Source organism: Pezoporus flaviventris, unplaced genomic scaffold (assembly GCF_033815535.1).
Source record: "Pezoporus flaviventris isolate CSIRO_AGI_PZ_B2104156 unplaced genomic scaffold, CSIRO_AGI_Pfla_v1 ptg000005l, whole genome shotgun sequence".
NCBI classification, from domain to species: domain Eukaryota; kingdom Metazoa; phylum Chordata; class Aves; order Psittaciformes; family Psittacidae; genus Pezoporus; species Pezoporus flaviventris.
Genome location: NW_026892553.1, coordinates 511,162 through 528,579, shown reverse-complemented (window position 1 = coordinate 528,579; position 17,418 = coordinate 511,162). Strand labels below are relative to the sequence as shown.

At 55.9% G+C, this 17,418-nt stretch overlaps 2 protein-coding genes across 2 annotated transcripts in view; one reads left to right on the top strand and one right to left on the bottom strand.

The window, feature by feature from the left end:
- Positions 1-17,418, top strand: part of TSC22D3 (TSC22 domain family member 3) — a 233,990-nt gene that overhangs the window by 152,092 nt on the left and 64,480 nt on the right. The window lies entirely within an intron of this gene.
- Positions 1-17,418, bottom strand: part of MID2 (midline 2) — a 63,646-nt gene that overhangs the window by 34,496 nt on the left and 11,732 nt on the right. The window contains exon 2 of the mRNA XM_061445595.1: positions 9,221-9,942. Coding sequence (XP_061301579.1) covers positions 9,221-9,886 — 666 coding nt within the window. The 5' untranslated portion in view covers positions 9,887-9,942. The remainder of the gene's footprint in view (positions 1-9,220; positions 9,943-17,418) is intronic.

The window sequence follows — 17,418 nt, the reverse complement described above, 5'->3', positions numbered from 1 at the left end:
TTATTCGAGGTGCAAGAACTCGTTCATCTGGAAGAAGCTCAGGAGGTTTTGGGGACACACCTTTGCTTTCCTCACCACAGACATACCTGTTTCCAGATAAAGATCAAAGCAAGATGGGCTGATTTACCAGTCATGCAGGGAATTATTTAGGCTGGAAAAGCACTTTAAGGTCAAGGGTATGGTCAGAGCACGCATCAGGAGCCAGAGCCTGCCAGCTCTGTGGGATGCACTCCACTCCACAGCAGATAACGTGCCCCTTCCAGCAGCAGGATGGTCTCTGCAGAGCCAGCATGCTGAGAAGAAATCCCAAAGCAGGAGCTGGGACACACCAGTGGGAAGAGCAGCGCAGGTCACCCCACGCAACCGTCATCTTGAGGCCACAAGATCCAATTCCAGTCCCAATCCAGGAGGAATTTTGTCAGCCGAGGTGCTGCTATTGTACATGGATTTCTATAAAAGGGCACAATAAATCACAGAGAGGATGATTCGATGATTCTATGACATTCAAAGTGGGGTTTTTAAAAAGCATGTCATCTGTCATGGTAAAATCACTTAATGACACCTGTAAGCCTATTTAAGGGTCTAATGTGATAATAATAGCAATATTCAGCATCTCGGAGCATGACTTTGAGCCTGCTAATGAATTCAGATGATGCTCGCCCTGGTGCATGCAACCAACCTTCCAAATTATTTGGAGATACTGAACTGCTGCTCTTGTTTTCCAGGCAAGAGTACGCGCCACGAATAGCTGCAAGCTCAGGGAGCACAATTAACTGAGCTATGCTAATTCACGCTCCTGAATATTCATTGCGCCCATCGCGCCAGATACACAGAATATTAAACAGCAGCTACTCGGGGCAGGAATATTCATCTTGTGGTAAAGAGGCTGCTTGGGAGAGTGCGGGCTTTGGGTGTCAGCAGCACGGGGATGCAGGACACGTGCCCAGAGCCCTCTCCCCTTCCCAGTGAGGCTGCCCAAAACAGCTGGACTTCATAGAACCACAGAGTCACAGCCTGGTTTGGGTTGAAGGGACCTTAAAGCTCATCCAGCTCCAACCCCTGCCATGGGGGCCTCCAGCCCCAGCATTCTTCCTGGGGGTCATAGAAAGAATCACACAATGAATCGCAGCCCAGTTTGGGTTAACTTTAAGGCTCATCCAGCTCCAATCCCTGCCACAGGCAGGGACACCTTCCACTTAGAGCAGCTTGCTCCAAGCCCCTGTGTCCAACCTGGCCTTGAACACTGCCAGGGATGGGGCAGCCACAGCTTCTCTGGGCACCCTGTGCCAGCGCCTCAGCACCCTCACAGGGAAGAGCTTCTGCCTAAGAGCTCATCTCAGTCTCCCCTCGGGCAGGTTCAAGCCATTCCCCTTGGCCTGTCCCTACATCCCTTGTCCCAAGCCCCTCTCCAGGTTTCCTGCAGCCCCTTCAGGCACTGGAGCTGCTCTCAGGTCTCTCCTTCAGGAGCCTTCTCTTGTCCAGGCTGACCCAGCCCAGCTCTCTCAGCCTGGCTCCAGAGCAGAGCTGCTCCAGCCCTTGCAGCATCTCTGCAGCTCTGTGTAGCTCTTGTGCAAGGGCCCCTGAGCTGGGCACTGGACTGCAGGTATTTATTTAAATAAATAAAAACAATATAATCCTTTATCTGGTTTTATTCATTTAAAAGTCTATTCACTCAGAACCGGGAGACCTAGAGTTCAGCTCATGCCCTCAGTGAGACCATGGAAGAGAAGCCCTGCAAAGGAAACAGCTTGCAGTTGTTTCAGGAAACACAAGTACCTGTTCTGGGGGGGAAACTGTGTGCCAGGGGTGAGTTTTCCGTCTCGGAGCTGACACTGCAGAGAAGCAGCAGGAGCACATAGAGAGAAGAACTGGGAGTAAATGGTAATTCAGAAGCTGCAAAAGATAACAGAGATCTGGGACACCCAGAGAGACGCTCTGAAGCAAACTACACCACAAAAGCAGCTGCATTGCTAACAAGCCTGTTTACAGACGGGGGCAACCCTCTGTTAAACCACACAATGTGGGGTGACGAGAACAAAGCTCAGGTTTGATGGGGTGTGCGGGGCCATGGCTTGAAGAGGTGCGGGGCCACGGCTCAAGGCCTGGCATGCGTTTGTTTATGCTGGAAAGCAGTGTTGAGACTCAGATTTTCCCCCTTCTCCAGAAATAGCACTGAAAACTTGACAGCTAAACCCATCCCTCACGCAGGAGCCATGCGAGGGACACCCCAGCCTCAGAGGAGTCCAGTGAAAGCCACAGCAGGGCTCTGCGGATGTTCAAGACCTCATTTCCTGCAGTGTTCGAAGGTGTTACTGCAGGTCTGCAGCACCCAGCACCCAATGGCTGTGCAAAGCGGCACTCTGAGTGAGACTCATCGGCACAACCAACAGGCAGCATCTCCCAAACGCAACACTTGACTGAGGCCACCAGACCTCTGTCCAGGAGACCCAGGCACCAGCACCCAGAGCCCAGCTCCCAGTGGGACGCATGCTGCTGACCAACGGTCTCCTTCTCATTCTCATGTCTCCCTTCTGAAGCCCAGCGACAGATCACCCTCCAAGGAAGTGAGAGCCAGAGACTGCTTTCTTCTCATCATTTCTCATCATTCTTATCATCTCTTCATCTTTCTTCTCATCATTCTTAGCACCCTAGAAGCCCCAAGGCCTAGTACACAAGCAAAAAAACCTTCACAAAGGGCCATGAGCCCAGGTTCTTGCTGCAGGGAGGAAGCTCCTTCCCTGACAATGCATGAAGCTCTTCCACCAGCCCCTTTGAGCAGGACACCGTGGACCTCCAGTGCCTGCATCTCCCTTCCCATTATGCCCATTGTGGATTTTCAGTGCCTGCATCTCCCTTCCCATCCTGCTATCCTGCCCCATGCTGCCCTTGCCTCCCACCTCCGGCACTGGCAGGAGGCACGGGCAGCACCTCTACATGCATTATTCCCACCCAGTTAAATCACTGCATAAGAGTCAATCATCGGCTTGGAGTTAAACAAGGGCTGCACCCCAGGGCCCGGGAGCTGCTGCACTCACGATTGGACGTGCTCATGAGTTCTTCATTTTTAATTTGCCGGTGCAACAACTTCTGCCAAAACCACCTCCCCGTCCCCGTCCCCCCCTCCAAGGAACCCGGGCACGTTCTCGTGCCTGGTTCCCCCCAGAGAAAAGCTCACAGAGTGGAAATCCTCCATTTCCAGCCCTGCTTATCTACAGGGTCATGGAAACTGCAGCATTTGGAGGGGGGCTGCAGTATAGGAAGGTGGCATCACTTCTCTGAAGTTATCTCAAAATGACTCCATCTGTTTACCATCTCGCCTCTTCCAGAATAGACTCAGTTTCGGGCAAAGGCTGGAGATTAATCCTTCAGGCCTTATCCCAACCACCATGTCGCTGAGTGATTTCTGTACAGCTTTGCACTTTCATTTTCCAGCTCAAGGTGCTCTGGAGATAGTAATAATTAAAGCATCCTGGATGTGAACATGGCGTCAGAAAAAGCAAGAGATGCACCTCGCCAGCATGGGGCTCAGGTTGATGTCTCACAAGCCACAATAGTGCAGTTTGATAATTAAGATAAAAACCTGAACCCTCCCCTAACAGCAGGTTTCTGGGAGAGAATCTGGTGTCTTGGGCTCACGCAGATGTGATGGACCTTCCAGGACCTTTCAGCTTCCCAATGAGGGGTCCTACACCGGTTGCAGTCTCAGCACCCACCCCACAGCAATGACTGGCGCCCACCACACAGTACACAAAAGGCATCTGTGACCTGCCAGAGGGGTCCTGGCAGGGGACCAGTGGCCTTTATTGGCAGCAGGAACGAAGCGAGATGCTCTTTTACCCATGCTCAACATCAGGTAAGTGCTGGCTGCTCTGCAAGGTGCTTGGTTGCCACTGCAAACAGAACAATGGGGAGAATAATGCTGGGCTGGGGACCCTGTTTTGGGGCACAAGTCTCCCCTGCTCAGAGATATGTAACCAGTCACTAGGTGACAAACTTGATCTGAAATAACCATAAAAACACAGTGTTTTCCCTCACCACACAGTGTCTACCTCACTTAGGAGAAAAGCTGGTGCTGGAAAGCCTCACGAGCTTACTGGGTAGTGGAGATGATGCCTGGGCTCATGCATAAAATGCAGAAGAGGCTGCTGAAGAGGCTGACAGAGGACGTGGGGGCTCTGCCTGTCCCAGGACACCCATCGATTGCAGGAGCTGCGCTGCAGCCCCCTCACAGCCCTGTGGCTGCAGCAACTCATTCTGTGGGCACCCAGCCCTCTGGCACAGCTACAAGTGATGAACTCACCCGCACCCGCCCCGCAGGTGCCACAGGGAGCCTGAACGCAGCCAAGGCTCCATCAGGGGGTCTTACAGCCCCTCTGCAGCACCTCTGGGACTGCGACACCCGCAGGCGACCACAGGCCACCCCACCGGTGTCCCCAGAGCAGTGGCAGAGTCCTGGCTCCCACCACCAGGAGCCTGGGCTGGGGCGAGAGCAGGTGGAGTCACATCCCCTCCTCAAGCGGCCCAGAGGGAAGCATGGACATGTGTCTGGCTGCGACAGAGCAGCCAGAGCCTCTGTACCGTTGCTAGTGAGCCCTGCACTGTGTGTAGGAGTCACAGCAGCCGCAGTTGTAACCTCTGTTCTCAGCTAACCCTTCTCTGCATGGTGAAATGCGTACAGATACGTCTGGAAAGCCTGTTTAGCCCTGTGGCAGCAGCACGGTACATTATAAATTAAGCAGCAATCTCAGTGACTCACACAGTGCAAGTGAGAACCCGTTCATGAGTCCCAGGGTGAAGAAGTCCTACACTGCAGCAGGAAGGGAGGGCTTTTCCTCATCTTCCTACCCCTTCGCTCTCTCCAGAGCCTTGCAGTAACTACCAGCCTCCTGCATGTCTGGCACGGGGAGCTCTGGGTTGTCCCTGAATCCCGAGTCCCACTCACACAAACCCGCTGGAGGCAGCGTCACAGACACCGGGCTTTCCACTCAGCTTATTGCTCTTCCTTCAGCAAAGAGTGGATGTAAGTGTTGCAAAACACATCCTTCTCCTCTTTTTTTTGCATTTCCAACCTGTCAATCAACAGAAGCCTCCGCAACAGCAAAGGAAAAGCCTCCTCTGAGCTGGCCCTTATCCTGTTCCTGAAAAGGGAATGGAGCAGATGGAGAAGCAGAGAGCAGCAAGTCATTAAGGCAAAGAGCTCTCTCTGGAAACCGCTGCCACTGCAAGTCCTGGATGGAGGAGGTGGTCCCAGCTCTTCTTGCTGCCATGTCCCCCTCACAGGGCATCCTTGCAGCGTTCCTGGTGCCTGGCACAGCGGAGGCAGGGCCAGGGCAGTGCTCAGAGAGCCCTGAGCTTCCAGCATCTGCATTTACAAGTGCAGCGACCAGCACATACAGCACTGTGTCCCCATGCACGCTTTATCTAGGTCAAGCCATTAGTTTTGCTTTTAATCTCCATACGTTTTTAATTTGATCTTTAATGTGGATTTCAGCCTGCGAACCCAGCTGACAGACGTTCCTTGCTACCAATTGTGCTAAACATCCCGACCCTTCCCGAAGACACTGGGAAGGAGAATAAGCACCAAAATCCTGGTGCACTTTGAGCACCCACAGCCAGGCTCACGCAGCAGCAGCCCTGGGGAACAGCCCCTCTGTCACGAAGCACTTTCCTACCCAAAGAGCTGTTGTTCCCTTCCCTCGTGTAGCTGACAACCCTTGGTGAGGAGCCTTCCCAGGGATACATGATGCTGGTTCTTCGACCTCCATCCTGCCCCACCTGGCATCTCACATGGTCCCTCACATTCACATCTCTCATCTCAAGTGCCAGGGCTACAAGTCCCAGCAAAGGAGGTGGAAGCGGGAAGGCCCCCCCTATCCATCTTCAAAAGAGATGGATGTTTTCGCCATAGCAAATCCAAGTGTTGGATGGCCAGGGTTGGAAACAACTGCGGTTCCTCTGCATCGGCAGCATCCTTGGGGCCTGCAGCATTCCTGCCAGCAGCTGTTGAACTGGTGGGCTGATGTCCGAAGTGGAGCACAAAGCAATGGAGCTGCTTTGTGGAGGGGCTGGATGCAGAATTACATACTGGTGAACAGCAGCATAACCCAAGCAAGAACTCCTTTATCCCAAGGGAACGGACAAGATGTGACACCTGCGGGGAGGTCCCAAGCCTCAACCCTGTTCACAACTTGGATTTACCACAGGCCAGGAAAACCACTCGCTTCTTTACAACAGAAACAAGCAGAGTTGAAAACGCACAAAATAAAAAGCCATAACATGCTGAAGGGATTAGGGACGGCTCTCAAAGCACCTTGAGGTGCTACGGGCAGATTGCTGCACAGGCTCTGTGGGAAAGGCAGGCCACAGGCACACACTGGGGGTGTCTGATGGAAAACCAGCTCAGAGGGGAAGGGGAGCACTGGGAGTCGGTTTATGGTTTAGACACAAGGGGTTTAGGTCTCCTAATTGGGGAGGGGGGTTGTGTGTGTGGAATTTCCCAACACAGATAGTCATGGGAAGCACGGCCCTTTGACAGAAAGAAGTTATTTGCTTCAAAACCCAATTTTCCATCAAAACCCCCAAGCTGAAAGGTGTTCCCAGCTCCCTTGAGCTATGTGATCAAAGCTGGAGCTGAAGAGTAGCTGCAGCCCAGGGCTCATGGCCCCAGTACAGAACAGCACAGCTTCTCAGGAGCTACTCCATTAACAGCATTAACAGCTCAGAGACAGAAGGAAGGTGCACAGCCGCGGGGCAGCACCGGCTCCATCAGCTGCGGTTCCCGGCAGCAGCATCCCACCACCCTCAAGTTTAACGGCCTCAAATATGTCAGGTGCTTGCAAGGATTTCACTGCTGCCAGGTCTGTGGTCAGAGCTACAGGCTGAGGCTGCACAAGGAAGACAACACAGAGCACTAATGCAAATATTGACTCTGCTGGTCGAGCTCGGCATTGATCCCGTGCAAGTGCTGCAGTTGGGGGGAGCAGTAGGAAAACAGCCACCCAGAGGAAGCCCAATGGACACACAGCCGGAGGCAGGGGTTACAGACACATAACCACCATCCCTAAGGAGCAGCCAGGACCAGGAGGAAGCAATCCCTGCAGACCCAAGGCACCACAGCCACCCGCTCCCTGCTCCCAGCCTGGCTTAACAGCAGAGCAAGAAAGCTGCAGGCAGAGGAGAGCTCCCTTCGTGGCCAAAACCGCTTTTAAGGCTGTTATTCAAAAAGGGAAAAACGTGGTATTCTGGCACCCTGCAGAACCGGGCTGGCTGCAGCCGCGCTCGAGGCTGGCACAGGTCTGTGTTTCCTGTTGGCTCTGCCTGGTCGACTGACACAGGCGGCTCGGGGAACAGATTGAAAGGGTTCAGTTTCTCCCCCAGGTTTTGCTGTGCACAAACATCCTCGCTCGCTTCTCTCTACAGTTCCCAATTTGCTTATTGAGACATTTCCTCATGGAAAAAGAATGTCCTGGACTAGGGATGGGGCTGCTGGCGCAGCTACGCGCACCGGGAAGCGTGGCGAGGAGCGTGCAAAGGCGAGAGGTGCAGCTAGGCCTGACAGCAAATACCAACCAGCACAGGCTCCTCTGCGAGCACACGGCAGCCCCCCTGCCATGGGGCAGCCCCACCGGGACACAGACCCCACACAGGCGGGAACAAAGCCCGGAACATCCCACAGCACCAGCCATCCTCCCACTGCTGCCCCCGTGTCAGCCTTAGCATCAGGCATGGCTGTCAGGCTTGGAGGTCAGGAGTGGAACCAGTGCGAAGCTGGGCACTGTGGAGGGTTTCTTTCCAGGCATCGCTTTGTGATAAAACAATCTGGTCTGCACATAGAAAACTAGAGAGTTCTGTATTTTGGCTAGAGGGACAGAAGAATTGCTTCTGCCCATAAAGCCCAAGGAGCAAACAGCTCGATTTCGATGAAAACATTACCAAAACAAAGAGCCAGGAAAAGCGCTCTTGTGTCTGAACAAGCCCAGAAGATTAGGGGAGAAAGGACCAAGGAAGCGGCAGCTGGAAGCACACGAGCAGGGTTATAGCAGGGGTAGGACTGCTGTCACAGTGGCAGTCACACCAGCCTGGTGCTGCGCGGGACCAGCTATGTATTTTCTTATGATCAAATAAAAAGAGAATCAAAAGCATTCTTCAGACTCATGCAGAATGCACGGGGGGTGGAGAGGCATTTCTACCTGTATATAGGTCAAACCTCACCCACCCAGGTTCACAACACATTCGGCATAGCCACGGCATACGAACGAAGTTTCAAAGTACTCCAGAGGGATCGCTGGGAGTTCGCTCTCTCCTACCTGAGGAGCAGCAGAACAGCAGTTCCGCCTGGATCGATATGTGTTGCAAGTGGAGGGGCAGGAGGATTGCCTGTTCCTGCCACTCCAGCCAGGAGGAAATCGGGGCTGTGGTGGAGAACAGGCTCCTGCAATGGATCATTGTGCGATGGGAGTACTGCTCCTAGCAGGAAACAGGTGGAAAGGAGGCAAAGGCAATGGGACAACAGAGATCCTCAGCAGCCTCCAAATCCCCACCAGTCTCCCACGAGCATGTGTGGCTGCTGATGTCCTGTTCTCCTCACACCAGCACCCCCAAGTCCTCCTCTGCAGGGCTGCTCCCAGCCCATCCATCCCCAGGGCTCCTGGTGCCCAGCCTTCTCCTCACACTGTGGAGCAGCTTGGACAACCTGCTTGAGGAGGGTACAAAAGTGCACTCCTCAGGGCACAGCGATCTTCAGGCATAGGTAAAGCAGAAGAGTTCCCCCACACAGCAGCCCAAAGGAAATGCCTACATCCTGCTCCCATCCTTCAAGAAGGCTGCACAGGCACAGCCCGAGCACAGCAGCCTGAGGGGACCATGATGGTGGGTCCCCCATGCCACCCCTCTCCACCTCAGCTCTCTCAGGACAGGGCAAAGCCTCGCTCCTGTGGCAAAGCCGCAGGGCACTGGTGACACTGGGGAGAAGGACCGGTGCCGGGGCTTGGCACACACGCACCAGGAGGAAAACAAACCAGCAAAGCCTTTGCTTTAACTGCACAAATGAGACCCAGCTCAGCCTCCTGGTACTGGGGTCCTGGAGGAGCCCATGATCTGCACCCTGCGCATCTCCAGTTCTTTGCCATAAACAAGAGGTGCGGTGCTGCTGGAGCCAGCCCCTGCTCCAAGCGCCGTCCACAGCCACCACCAGCCCCAGGACGCCTCGCCAGGCGCTTACCTTCAGCTTCTCGAAGCGATCGCTGAGGGATGCCACTTGGTGGTCCCGGTGGCGTCCCACCAGTTTGCATAAGGCACAGATGAGCTGGTCGTCAGCGACACAGTACATGTTCACCTTCTCATTCTCGTGCTCTAGGCACGTGAGCCCTCGGAAGTGGGCATCGGCCACGGGCTCCACCAGCCGGTGGCTGGTGAAGGGCTTCTTGTTGGGGTGCGTGGCGCGCAGGCAGCGGTCGCAGTAGGACACCTCGCAGGTGATGCAGGTCTTCACCGCGTCCCGTGGCGGGTCCTGCTCGCAGAACTGGCAGGCGATCCTCTCGCCAGCCACCGACATGGTTGGGCTGTTGTGGTACGTCCGCTCACGGCGGCTCTCGCTGGGGGAGTTGGGCCCGCTCAGGGATGCCTTCTGGAAGCGGTCAATGATGTTCTGCAGGGTCACATTCCTCTTGAGGCCCTCCAGGCCCCGGTGGTTGAGGGAGATGACATAGCGGCACGTGGGGCACTGGAAGGCAGAGAGGGGCTCGATGGACTCACTGGAAGAGCAGCTGGACACCAAGATGCGGTGGGCGCAGCTGAAGCAGAGGCTGTGGGCGCACGGCAGCAAGAGGGGGTCCTCAAACAATTCCAGGCAGATTGGGCAGGTCAATTCTGACTCCAGTGTTTCCATCTTTAGTTAAAACGATCCAGGTTCAGCATCAAAAACCAGGGAAGGTGGGCTGGTACCTGCAGAGACAAGAGCAGAGGTATCTGACAGAGGCTCTCCAGGGCAGAAACAGGCAGCTGGGGGACATTGGACATGTCACCTCTGCAGCACCCCGATGCTGTCACACAGCCCAGCCAGACTCACATGAGCCCATTGCCATGGTGACACGTTGTAGTACCACCCACCCGAGCCAAGCCGCTGGCTCAGAGCAGCACCCAGGGGTGCTGCAGGGCAGCAGAGATGCTTGGGGAAAGGGGCAGTGGGAAGCTGCTCCCCATCACCCTGCAGCCCAGCCAAGAAGAAGATTTGGACAGAGAGGCTGGAGCCAAACCCAGCAGAAACCACATGATTTCTTGTTTCCTCCTGCAAACACAAGGCAGGAGCCGGGGGGACCGTGCTGGCTTCTGCGCGGAGAGGCTACGCTGCACGGAAAGATACTACAGCTCCAGCTGTCCCCTCCAGCAGCCACACGGTTCCACCTCCTTCTGGTGGAGGGAAAAACGTGAACTGTGTCCTGGAAACTGAGCAAAGCAGGACGGGAGCTCCAACGCGCTGTCCCCCTGCGCTGTGCCGCCTGCTGGAGCAGGGCAGGGAAGGAGGAGCAGGGAAATTAGAGCCCGCAGAGTCCCACCTCCACTGTCCTCCGCTGCACCTCAGCGACAGCCAGGGATGCCGGAACCAATTCCAGCGGCGCGCAAACATGCCCCTATTTTAGATCACTCCCTCTGCTTGAGCCTGGAAACCGGCCCCCTGCAGTCACCGGACCTGCTGTCACGCTGCTCCCAAGCTCTGGTTTGCAGAGCTCCACACTGCACCCTGAGAGCTGCCCCTTGTCCCCACGTGCTCCCAAGCACTCTCCCCTCCAAGCACTGTCCCCTCCATGTACCCAGCAGTCACTGAGCTCCCTTCCCACCCCGGCTGCAGGACATGCCCGCAGCGGGCACAGGGGCACACACCGACAGCCCCACGTTACTGACAGCCCCTCTGCAGCCCATGGCAGGATCAGTGGGTCCCACCACCGGCAGGTACCCTGTGATCCAGCTCCTCCCGCCAAGCAGCTCCAGAGCCTTGAGCGATGCCCACACGTGCTTCAGGGCTGGTTCCAGCCTTGCCGGTACATGGTGCCAGCAGCAACCCCAGCCATGGCAGGGACTGGCCAACCCTACCCAGTGCCGGTTCGTGCCAGCGCCTGGGATCGGCGCATCCCTGGGGTGCCCTACCAGGACCTGCCTGTGCCCGCCCTGCCTATCACAGCATTTCTTCCCAGCCGCCTGGCATGGGAATTGCCAGTGCCTGGAGGAGATCTTGAGCTCTTCCCTGCGCCAGCTCGAGAGGCTTACAAAATTAAGCAATTGGATATTTAGATATGGTAATGCTGCAGCAGCCTTATCAGGGCCTGCCTGAGTGAGCCTTGCACATATTTATGTAGATACACATATTTCACTCCCCGCCTCCCCCCAGGAGACACAGTGAAGAGCAGCTGCGTCCACAGAAGCTGCAGAGCGTGAAGGCTCCCAAGAGCTTCCTCCTCGCAACCCCTGATGCCTTTCCCAAGCCTCAGAGCCCACCTCAGCCATGGGAAAGTGGCGGGAGAAAACACCTGGCCGTGCTCCCAGAAGCACTCGCACTGGCTGCAGCAGCTATCCCTGCCCCACTGTGGGACCAGGGGCTCCTGCTGCACAGCCATGACCCCCCCCATCACCACCGCAGCACCGGGCAGCCCGCACACACTTCCTCCTGCTGCTCGTGCTTTAAACCTTAGACACTGCTGCTCCTCGCCGGGCCTGCCCCCACGAAGCACTCCCATGCACTCCCACCCGGCTTTGCTGCTTCCAGGGACACGAACAGATGCAAAACGCTTAACCAGGCTTTCGCCTAGCTGCCCAGGGCCGCTCCCGCGGGAACCTTGTTTTCCTTCCTGGGACAGCACCGCTCAGATGCGATGCAGCTGAGCAGAGCCTCCAGAAGCAGCTGGAGCAGCGGCTCCTGCACCTGGGCGACACAGCCAGTGCTGCCGCTGAAGCCTTTCATGCCTCCCACTTTGATGTTCCCTTTGATGTCCAGGATTGACGTGGCACGAGGAATAGCTGATTAGATTAAAATCTGCTCGCTCCAGAGTCATCAACTCCCTCAATACAAGCACTATAAAACATTAACACGGGTTACAAACAGCCCTGCATGTTGCTTGTGCCCACAGGTCCGGCTGCCCTGGCCACATCCCCAGCAGCCAGGCAGGGCTGTGACTGCCGGCGGTTTAACACAGCACTAATGTTACGAACCCAAATTCTGCTCTGGAAACACTGGAGTGGGATCTCTCCCACTGCACAACACACAGAGACAAGCAGCATCCTTCCAGTGCTCCTACGGGGAGCCTGAGCTCGGCACAACGGCAGCAATGACCAGCTTTATGTGGTTGCCAGCGGGCACCATGCTGCTGGAGGTCTGCATCACTATGATGTGCCCTCCCTACACAGACCCACAGGTGTCAAACACACATCCCTAAGGCTGCCACACACACAGACCCACAGGTGTCAAACACACCTCCCCACGGGTGTCAAATACACACAGACCCACAGGTGTCACACACCTCCCCGTGGGTGTCACATACACAGCCCTATGGGTATCACACACACAGACCCACTGGTGTCACACACCTCCCCATGGGTGTCAAAGAGACCCAGACCCACAAGTGTCACACACCTTGCCAAGGGTGTCACACACCTCCCCACGGGTGTCAAATACACACAGACCCAGAGGTGTCACACACCTCCCCGTGGGTGTCACATACACAGCCCTATGGGTATCACACACACAGACCCACTGGTGTCACACACCTCCCCATAGGTGTCACACACACCTCCCCATGGGTGTCAAAGAGACCCAGACCCACGAGTGTCACACACCTCGCCAAGGGTGTCACACACCTCACCATGGGTGTCACACATACCACCCCATGTGCTGCTCCGTGCCTCCTCACTCTCACCTCTCAGCCCACAGGCAAAGCGACAGTCACAGCTCACTTGAGAGGCTCTGAACCCCACATGCAGATTGGGAGCAGCACAAGTGTGGGGAACTCCAGGGGCACACGGGGCATCCTTAGCAAACCCTGCCAAGGGTCATTCAATACAAAGGTTCTCCTGCTGCCTCTCCCCAGTTACTGCTTTTACAAGATCAAAGCCAAACGTGCTTCATTGCTACCTCAAGCTCAGAGGCATACCATCAGTGATGCAGACGTTCACCACCAAGAAAAGGAGAGAAGACCAGCAGGAGGGGATGCTGCTCACATCATCCTGACTACCCTGGGAAGGGACATCCCGGCACACAACACCTAGGGCCAGGGTCAGCCAGCCCCAAATTTCCCCTGATGCCTCTGACCACCTTCAGGCAGCCCAAAATTCGTCCTCCTGCTTGTGGTCTCCCTATGGCCTCTGGTGCTAGATGCTGCTGCTCTCCTACCCACCCCATGCAAGCCCCATGCCATGGAGTTCAGATACCGAAAATCAACGCAACTCATTGTATCTGTGTTTAAAACTAAGCCGTAATTTCATTTCTTGAGCTTGGCTATAACTATGGCTTGAGGTGGGTCCTCCTGCCTCTGTCCACAGCTGGATGCACAGCCCAAGGAGCACCCAGCTCACCCTAAGGCAAGACATGGGATAGCTTTATTGAGAATGTGATTCTCAGTGCTCTGCACACACCAGCATACTGAGTGTAAAAATGCAGACAGCTTATCATGCTAAAACCCTGGTCCCAGATGCATCTGGCTTTGCTACCATTTGATGGTGACAGGTCAGTGAACCTTGTGCACAGCTAGCACCAGCCTCTGCAGAGGTGGACAAAGCAGCTCCCGCTGCCTTGAATTGTTACAGGGCATATAAAACCCAACAATGTCCATCAATTCATTCATCAATTCATCCATCCATCCATCCATCCATCCTTCCGTCCATCCATCCATCCTTCCGTCCATCCATCCTTCTGTCCATCCATCCACCCACCCACAGGTCTTCCGCTGCAGCAACCCCTTGTGACCTCTGCCAGCCCCCGCTCCTACCAGGGTTCATGTGTTCACCTCAAATTCCTCCTGCTCTCTCTTGCACTAAAACCTGGCAGGGCTTTGCCAGCCCTGCCAGAGCCCCACAGGGCAAACAGCTCTGCTCCGGCCCCGATCAGGCGCAGGCCAACGCTGCAGGCCGATGTTCTCCATGCCAGTGTGATTTCTTCTTTCTTCCTCCCCCCGCCTTGTTGTTCTCCTCGATTGTTGTGTTTGTATTTCCCCAGAAACGCTGCAGCATTGCTCAGCCAAGAGCGAGGCCGGGAGCAGCCGCGGTGCTGCTCCACCCGCACGTTACACTGAAATGTAATCAAACATGGCAACCCTTTCCTTAATTGGCTCCCGACAGCAGGACAGCAAATCTGGGCAGCAGTTGTCTGCACACTTGCTGCTGGCCTCAGGAAAACCAGCTCAGCACTGGACCCCTGCTCAGGGAACAATGAAACCCTCCTCCAGCAGCCACAGCCCTGCCCCGGAGCCCCTGTCCTGAGCAAGCAGGATCCCCCAGTGGGGGGGGGGCAGAGGGGCTGCCCTTCAATCCCAGCTCCACAAACCTGCAGCCACCAGCCTGGCCAAGGAACTGCCCTAAGCCTGCCCTTGGGACCGGGCTGTCCCCAGAGAACCGAGGTCCCATGAGGACAAACAGCCCCAAGCGTGTGATTAACGCCAGCACCAGCTCTTGTCTAACGAAGGAGCACACGGGGAGCTCAATCAGGCTCCTCCAGCCAGGTCACGCCAAGAGTCATCCAATTTCTCCATGCTTGGCTTGCGAGCTTGCTGAGCTGCCGTGTGTGGAGCCGCTCCACGGGCTTAACACCGAGTTCCAGGCTTTAAAGGGTGCTCCTCACCACCCTCTGGAGGATGAGGAGCATCCTTCAGCCCCTCAGCTTGCTCCCTCCAGCCAGGAAAGCTGCAAGCCGCCCCCCCGCCCCGAGCTTGGCCTCTCCTCCTGCAGCTCCTGCCTCTACAGCTTCCTCAGTAACTTGGGGAATCTCTCCGAGGCTGCCTGAAGAAATCCCGATAATTCACGTCCCAGCTGCCCTCCCAACACCTTATCACAATCCTGAAAAAGCAGGAAAACCCAGCGCCGATTAAACTGGATTTCCTGTGCAGCCGCCGCACGCCGCTATTCTTAATCCATCACACTGGAGCACAGGCATCTCCACACCAGCTTTAAGCATTTTCCCAGCCAATTTGCTGGGTGCTAAAATAAAGCTGGCTGCTCTGCAGCTCCCTCAGCTCTTGTACCTCTCTAAACGAAGGGCAGAACACAAGAGCTGTGCTCCCATGAAGCAGCAACAGCTTTTAATGAGAGATTACTTTCTGCTGGCTCTGTTGCTGAACCCGCTCCAGAAGAGCTGGCTGGAGCCCACTGGCGCCAAGGAGCTGCTGCTGTTTCATGTCTCCATTTGCACAGTGTCTTATCCCCCCTGTCCCTGGAATTCCATCTTCATCACTGCCCTCACTGTCCTGACTGAGGGGATGGAACTGTTCCGCTTCACCACCTCATCCTCCTCCTGACTCCCATCAGGTCCAGTGTCGGAGCAGGGCTCCCAGGGCTGGGGGGGGGGGGGCCCACACCATGGGGTATCCACTAAGCACATCTGCCCTTGCAGCCTGCACAACTGGCTTTGGTTGGGGTTCTTCCCCACCCAGTCCTAAGAGGGGGCTATTCCCACTATGCAAACCCTGCACAAGCCTTGGCAACCAACACACAAGCAGAGACCAAGCTACAGATCCAGCCCCTGTTCACATCACTGGTCCAGCACGTCCATCCGGCCACTGCTGCTGTCCCCTCTGCAGCAGCAGCAGTGACAGCAGCACTCGGGCTGCAGCTCAAGCTGCTCTGCTTTGGGGTGCTACATTTTCAACCCCCACTTCTCTCCCTCTTCATCCCAACAACTTCGCTCCATTTGTCAAGAAGCTCCAGGAGCCCCCAGCATCCATCACCATCATCCTCTACATGCACAAGCAGCCCTGGCCCCAGCAGGAGCCTCAAAGCCATCACCACAACACAGCACCTTCCCCTGCCATCCTTCCCCTCCTGCCAGTGCTGGACCTGAGCCTCTCCCATGGTTTAAATGGCCAATGGCGCTTCTGCAGCCATGCAAACATCCATTGATTACACTGCTAGTTTTGGCCACAGCATGAACCTTCCCATCTGCAGCTACCTCTGATTCCCCCAGTGTGAACTGAAGATCCACAAAGCACAGTACGGGGAGGAATGGTGAGAACAGGAGAGCCAAAAGTTAGACAACATTTTGGCCAAAGGTTAAACAATCAGTGGCTAATTCGCTGCTAACTGTGGCGAGGGATGAAGCACAAAGGCTCTTTGTGGTGGTTGGTCAAGTTGGTCAGGACTGCACAGGAACACAAGCATCACAGTGTAATGCTGGTGTTGGTCCCCAGCGCCAGCACATTCTGTGGATTTTGTGGGGATCTTGGAAGCACCCCAAGGCCAGCAGCACCCAGGACAGCCCCCACAGAGGGGGCCAATGCTTCACCTGTGAGGCAAAGCCTCCAGCATGAGCCCAGCACTGCTCCATTCTGGAGGAGCTCACTGGAAAGCAGAAGCAGCTCCAAGGAGCTTGTCCCAGAGAACCTGCAGGGGACAAGGATGATCCGACCAAAGCCCATGATGACTTCACCAGGGAGAGACCTCATCTACCTCGAAGACACGAGAGGCAGGCACCAAACGAAGACCATCTGCTTTTCTCCCATTACGTCCTGGTTGAAGCAAAGATTTCACCTCTTTGTACCCAGCTCAGCAGCTCCCTGAGTGCTCCCACAAGGCCTCAGGACAGCACGTGCCCACCAAAGGCTCCAGTGTTTGAAGTCTGACATGAGAGGACGACCACAGACAGATTTCCTGTGCCTTGCTTGCCAGGTCCTGCAGCAGAACCACACGGTGTGGATGCTCAGCAACCAGAGTAGGCCAAAGAAACCCCACACTGCAGTGGAACACACCAGGTACCCTCTCCTCCACGAGCCTTACAGGTCAATTCCCACAGACTTGGCATGGAAATCTTCCCCTGCCTCCTCCTGCAGTGGCGTGGAGTGGGCAGGACACCGGGTGGCGCGGGGCATCTCTCTGCCCCTCTCCGACTCGAAGCATGGCTGGGTTTGATTCCCATCGAATGCTGCAGCTCCCTAGGGCTCTCCACACTCCAGCAGTCAGTAGAACCAGGGACTGCAGCAGCCAGGCTCACCCCCCACAAGCAAGAGCCCATCGCAGACACCTCCTCGCACCACGTCCATCCATCTGAGCCTCCTCAGCTGCGCGCTTCTGGCTGGAGCTGCCAAAACCCAGCCCCTGCTCCTCTGCCAGAGCTGCCACCACAGCACGGGGACCGCAGCTCCGCAGGCACCCTGGCGCCAGAGCCAGGGACACCCATAGGTGCATGGCTCTGGGGGTGCAGCAGCGCTGGGATCAGCTCCACACTCC